This window comes from Mus pahari, chromosome 5 (assembly GCF_900095145.1).
Source record: "Mus pahari chromosome 5, PAHARI_EIJ_v1.1, whole genome shotgun sequence".
Lineage (NCBI taxonomy): Eukaryota > Metazoa > Chordata > Mammalia > Rodentia > Muridae > Mus > Mus pahari.
This window is the reverse complement of record NC_034594.1, coordinates 126,551,229-126,557,740: the sequence shown is the minus strand read 5'-3', so window position 1 is coordinate 126,557,740 and position 6,512 is coordinate 126,551,229. Positions and strand designations below refer to the sequence as shown.

General features: G+C 44.3%; 1 protein-coding gene across 1 annotated transcript in view; it reads left to right on the top strand.

The window, feature by feature from the left end:
- Npl (N-acetylneuraminate pyruvate lyase) overlaps positions 1-6,512 on the top strand; it is a 44,943-nt gene that overhangs the window by 1,467 nt on the left and 36,964 nt on the right. Inside the window, exon 2 of the mRNA XM_021198812.2 lies at positions 2,648-2,731. Coding sequence (XP_021054471.1) covers positions 2,664-2,731 — 68 coding nt within the window. The 5' untranslated portion in view covers positions 2,648-2,663. The remainder of the gene's footprint in view (positions 1-2,647; positions 2,732-6,512) is intronic.

Sequence of the window (6,512 nt, the reverse complement as noted above, 5' to 3'; positions counted from 1 at the left end):
TATTATTATTATTATTATTATTATTATTATTATTATTATTATTATTATAGCCCTGGCTGTCCTGAAACTATAAGTAGACCAGGCTGGCCTTGAACTCACAGATCTGCTCCCTCTGCCCCCAAATGTTGGGATCAAAGATGTGTGTCGCCATGCCCCGCTGAATCCTCTGGGTTTTGTTGTTTTGTTTTGATGTCCTTGAAACTTCGTCTTAAGTAACTCAGGCTGGTCTCCACTCATAAACAGCCACAGATGGGTTTGAACTCCCAACCCTCCTGCCTCCACCTCCCAGTTGCTGGTCCTCAGATGTACCGCAATTCCTTGACTTAGAGTGAGTTTGAAAAGTGAGCTATGCTGAAGGGATCAAAGTGGGAGACAGATGCTCTGGAGCAAAAATAATCCACGGTGAAAGCAGGCGGTGGCCCCCAGAATGGGTTTGAACAGTGGTGCTGGTACACTGTACACTGTAGGCATAAAGAAACCTTCCCAGCAGGCCAGGGAGTTGACATCATCTGACTAGGATAGAGACAAGATTAGATATGTGGGTGTTCTGGGGGTGTTACAGTGACTGTCAGCCCCCCTCCTTTTCTCTCACAGGCCCTATGTTTTTAACTACCCAAACTGCATCTAAGTGGCGATTCATTTAATAGCTTTCAGAGACGTATAAGGCTTCCCGATCAGAACTTAAAGAATGTTCTTATCAAATATGAAATAAATGCGGCCAGAAGCACAAGAAGATGGGAGTCTGTGTAGCCAGAGCTGATCGTTGATAGGATGCTTAATGCTGATTGGTCCAAGCACTCAGCTTCTTATCATGTTAGTGGATGCTTAATGCTGATTGGTCCAAGCACTCAGCTTCTTATCATGTTAGTCTTCTTGGACCTGGGTCGATGATTACCTATCCAGATAAAAGGTAGCACGGGGTTTGTCATGAGACCCGCAGATGAGGGGAAGGAAGAAGTTCCAGGTAAGGAAATAGAGTTTGCATGACTTGGGACCTCAGTGGGTAAAAGTGCTGAGTGTTGGGGAGGAGGCAGCAGCACAAATGACTGTTCCCACTAGACAGAACTTCATAGAGAGCACAGCGCATGTGCCCGGCACAGCTGGCAAGCGCATTGTGTCAGTTCATTCCTTTGACCCTGTAAACACAGTGAATGATATCCTCACTATAGAGGGATAAAGAACCATAGAGAGAAATGGTGGAGCCAAGATGCAGTCCGACTCCAGGGCTACCCTGTAAGGAAAGGAGAGGACTAGAGGGCTAAGGTTCACTTTGGAGATCTTGGATTAAGATCACTGTAGGGATGACAGATGGAGACTCGCAGTGGGCATTTCCACCTGCCTGCTGATCCAGGCTCTATCCTAGAATGCTCGTTTCCTCGCTATGGGAACTATGTATTGGGTCTTCCACATTAGGACGGTCAGGTTCACTCTGCCCAGTGGAAAGCACCATCAGTCCCACACAAGGGAATGAAATGAAGCTCCCTGCACCAACAGGGAGTATCTGTCAGGGAATTGGCCATCAGCTTCAGTCCTAATGTTTCATTCAGTCAACTACGTAGTCATCACACATGAGCTGAAAACCGGGTGTTGGGCTGGACCGATGGTTCAGCGGTTAAGAGCACTGTCTGCTCTTCCAGAGCTCCTGAGTTCAATTCCCAGCAACCACATGGTGGCTCACAGCCATCTATAATGAGATCTGATGCCCTCTTCTGGTGTGTCTGAAGATAGCTACAGTGTACTCATATACATAAAATAAATAAATCAAAAAATAAAATAAAGGAGGAAAGAAAGACAGAAAGAAACCCAGATGTTAACTGGGGTGTGGCTTAGTTGACTAAGTGCACACCATGCACAAAAACCTGGGTTTCATCCTGAACCAAAACAAAACAAAAAACAAACAAACAAACAAACAAAAACATGGTGGTATTATACCTTAAATGTACAGCTTACAAGTAGAGGTTGGGTATGGTGGCACACACCAATAATTCCAAAGAGACAGAAAGAACAGGAGTTCAAGATCACCCTCCAATACACAGTGAATAGAGACCAGTATGGCTTACAAAGACCCTGCCTCAAAAAAAGGGGGCAAAAAGTTCAACAACTTGCCAAGCCTGACAGCCTGAGCTTGTGAAAAGAAAGAGCCCAAATCCACCGAATATAGTTAGAAAGAAGGCATTATTCTTTATTCTCTCAAGTTGTTGGGTTTTTTGTTTGTTTGTTTGTTTGTTTGTTTGTTTTTTGAGGCAGGGTTTCTCTGCGTAGCTGTGCCTTCGTTCTAACTATATTTGGTTTAAGCAATAGCAAACCTGAACAGTTGAGGCCCCTGAGTGAAGTTATATCTCCAGACCTTTGCCTGTGGATTTTCCTCCTCTTCCTCCTGGGGTCTGAGTTTCTCCAGCTCTCTGTGTAGCTAAAATGGAAGGCCTTCCAGAGGGCATTTCCCCAGGCCCACCCTCTCTTTGTCTTTAAAGTTTCCCCACCAATATAGTTCAGCTCTAAATCTTTACATTCCTCTACTTGTTCTGAGTGTTTCTATCTTGTAAGTTTGTTTTACAGTTCCAAACTGGGGATGAACTTTAGACTGGGAGTTTGATCATTAATTGACAATCCTTGAAGAAAGAGAGAGTAATGACACTGTGTTTTCCAGACCTTCCAGCAGCCCGATGGCCTTCCCTAAGAAGAAACTCCGGGGTCTTGTTGCTGCCACCATCACTCCAATGACTGAGAATGGGTAACTATCACTGGGGCCAGAGGGGCACCTGTTCCCAGTCACTGGAACCTCTGCTGGGGTGGTCTCACCAAATGGTAGTGTCTGCAGTGTGCCTGACCTCCTAAGTCAGAAAAGGGCTGGCCACCATCACAGTGGGAAAGGAAGAGGGAAGAAAGTACTCACGGTGCCTTTAAGCCCAGGTGGGGCCGTGGAATAGAGGAGAATCTATCTTAGCATGAGCACTGTCCCAGGCCCTCTAGGGATCCTGTCATTTTGGGCATTTGCATCATTGAGTGGCTGGCAGTGTGGCTCACTGTGGAGTCTGTGCTAGAGTTTGATCATGGAACTCACCTCAGAAAAGTGAGGGAAGGGTCAGGCAGAGGCAGGTGGATTTCTGAGTTCGAGGCCAGCCTGGTCTACACAGTGAGTTCCAGACAGCCAGGGATACACAGAGAAACCCTGTCTCGAAAAAGCAAAAGGAAAAAAAAAAAAAAGTGAGGGAGGCTACTGAAGAGATGGCTTGACTGGAAACGTGCTTGCTACACAAGAGTGAGGACTCAGGTATAGGTCACCAACGTTTGTGTAAAAATCAGGTAATCCCAGGATTGCAGACGTAGAGATCTCTAGCTGAGTCAGTAAGCTTCAGGTTTAGTTCAGATATTGCCTCAAAACATAACAATAATATAGCAGAGAGCAATCAAAGAAGATATATGAAGTCAGCTTCCAACCTTCATATGTTTCTATGCACATGTAAACATGTACCCATATACATATATGCTCAATAACATGTCTACATCATACTACACACATCTATTAAAACACACACACTACACAAAGGAAACAAAGCAGGCTGTTTCCTAGGGTTTGTATTGCTGTGATGAATCCATGACCAAAAGCAAGCTGGGGAGGAAAGGATTTATTTTGCTTATGCTTTGTATCACAGTTCATCATCAAAGGAAATCAGGGCAGAAACCTGGAGGCAGTAGCTGATGCAGAGGCCATGGAGGGTGCTGCTTACTGGCTTGCTTCCCCCAGCCTGCTCAGTCAGCTTGCTTGCTTTTTCTTTCTCTCTTTCTTCTTTCTTTCTTTCTTTCTTTTTTTAAAGATTGATTTATTTATTTTATGTATATGAGTCCACTGTAGCTGTCTTCAGACACACCAGAAAAGGGCATCAGATCCCATTACAGATGGTTGTGAGCCACCATGTGGTTGCTGGGAATTGAACTCAGGACCTCTGGAAGAGCAGTCAGTGCTCTTAACCACTGAGCCACCTCACCTCTCCAGCTCTTGTTTTTTTGTTTTTGTTTTTGTTTTGTTTTGTTTTGCTTTGTTTTTTGAGATAGGGTCTCTGGACATAGCCCTGGCTGTCCTGGAACTCAAGCTGTAGACCAGGCTGGCCTTGAACTCATCACCTACCTCTGCCTCCCAAATGCAAAGATTAAAGACACAGCTTTATTACAGGCAAATCTTATGGGGGCTTTTTTTTTTTTTAAGTCCTTCTTTCCAAATGACTCTAGCTTGTGTCAAGTTGACATACAATTTTCAAGGACCAGTGTCCGAAGAATACCGTATGCTGTGAGAAAGAGCAAGACATCGGCAAGGTGGACTCATCAGACATCTTTCCAGTCTCATTTAGAATCTGATTGGTTGGGGGTGGGGAGCATGCACCATACATGATTCTGCACTATGCATATCCTCCTTGGACACCTGATACAAGGGGAGCAGGCACTTCCCCATATGGGTGTTGTTGACCCATGGGAAGTGAATTCTGGCTTCTTTAAGCTTCCTCTTCCTGTAAGAAAAGAATTGTCACCATACCTACATTGCAAGCTGATGAGCATTAGGAAGACAATCCTTACTACAGTGCTTGGCCGCTGCACTTAAAACAACAGCTTTGAATTGTCACTATGGCAAGAGACAAGGATTAGAGGAAGGTGGGCTAATTAATACTCCTTAAAAGGCCTTTCTTTGGGGAGTTCTATTCCTGAGTTTGTAAACCTAATAAGAGCTTCTAATTCTCATTCAAAGGTGGTCCCTTAGATATTTGGAGCCCAAGACTTGTAAGATGTGTGAAAACCTCCCACCCTTCCTGGATCTAACGTGCTAAAGTATTATGTAGATCACTCTGCTGGCTAATAGTCTTTGTTTTCTGTTACTTCTCCCTTTTCCCAGCTTCCGGGAAAGGCTGAAATCAGCTCTTTCTCAATGCATCAGCCACTTGCTGCATAGATAAGCAAGAGGCATGTGATTACAGGAGCAGGCTGGACAAGTGAGATCCTGTCTGGGTCACAGCTCAGCACATTCCATCTGCTTCTTGCTACATTAATCTCAGAAGCAGATTCTCCAGACAGCCTTACTTTTCATCTGGGACACCCTGGGAGCCAGCTGTATGTCCTTCCCTAGTCTGCTGTTATCTGATGGCACAGACCCAAAGTGATAACTAGCAAGTCTCTGGAGCCCGGTGGGTAGTTTTGCAAACCTGTAAACTCAGTTCTTGGGAGGGAAAGGCAGGCGAGAGGATAGGTCAAAGTTCACCCTTGCTCGGAGAGTGCAGGGATAGACAGACTGAGCTATGTTGACTCTTTTCTCTCATCACTTGCTCCATCAAAATACTCTTATAGGGACTAGAGAGATGGCTCAGTGGTTAAGGCACTGGCTTACTCTTCTGAGGACCTGGGTTAAAGTCTTAGTACCCACATAGCAGCTCACAACTGTGTGTAACTAAGTCCTGGGCATCCAATGCCCTTTGAGGGTGTCACACATACACATGGTGCACAGAATTACATGCAGGCAAAACTCCCATACATGTTAAATAAATAAATAAATAAATAAATATTTAAAAATTAAAACAAATAAAACTACTTGTATACACACAAAATGTTTAGAATACCCAAGAACAAGTGGTCATTTACCTATTTAGCCACATTAAAATCTGCCCTTCTGATGTGTTTCTAAAACGTTACACCTAATGGGAAAAGCACTGGAATCTAATACGTCCAGGGAGTCCGTCCAGGCGATGTGCCAATGTGATAGTGTTTCTAACCTGACTTGCAACAGAAAGCTTCCATGGTTCCAAATGACTGAGTATAGACTATGGATGGATGTATTAAGACACAGTCTATCCATTTATCCCTGACTGGCCTGAAACTCAACTTTTAGATCAGGCTAGCCTTGAACTCGTAGAGATTCACCTGCCTTTGCCTCCCAAGTGTTGGAGTTAAAGACATGCACCATCATGCCAAGCCTTTTTTCTCCTTAATTTTGTAAATACTAATTTGGCTCTCAGTAGAGATGATATCCCAGAATGGGGAAGTTGGGTGAGGGTGGTGTGTGGCAAGTTAAAGCATCTGCCAGCTTTACCCTGAGGTGCCGCCTTGCCTTTAAGAGGTGTCACTGGGGCCTGGAGAGATGGCTGTCAACAATGCTTAACTCCTAACTCTCATTCTGGGGCACCCAGTGCCCTCTTCTGGTCTCCTCGGGTATTAGGAACTCACATGGCACACAAATATATATGCAAGTAAAATATTCACACACTGTCTTAGTTAGGGCTTTATTGCTGTGTAGAGACACCATGACCACTGCAACTCTTATAAAGAAAAACATTTAATTGGGGACTGCCTTACAGATTCAGAGAGTTAGTACATTATCATTATTTTTTTTTAAAGATTTATTTATTTATTATATGTAAGTACACTGTAGCTGTCTGCAGACACTCCAGAAGAGGGCGTCAGATCTTGTTACGGATGGTTATGAGCCACCATGTGGTTGCTGGGATTTGAACTCTGGACCTTCAGAAGAGCAG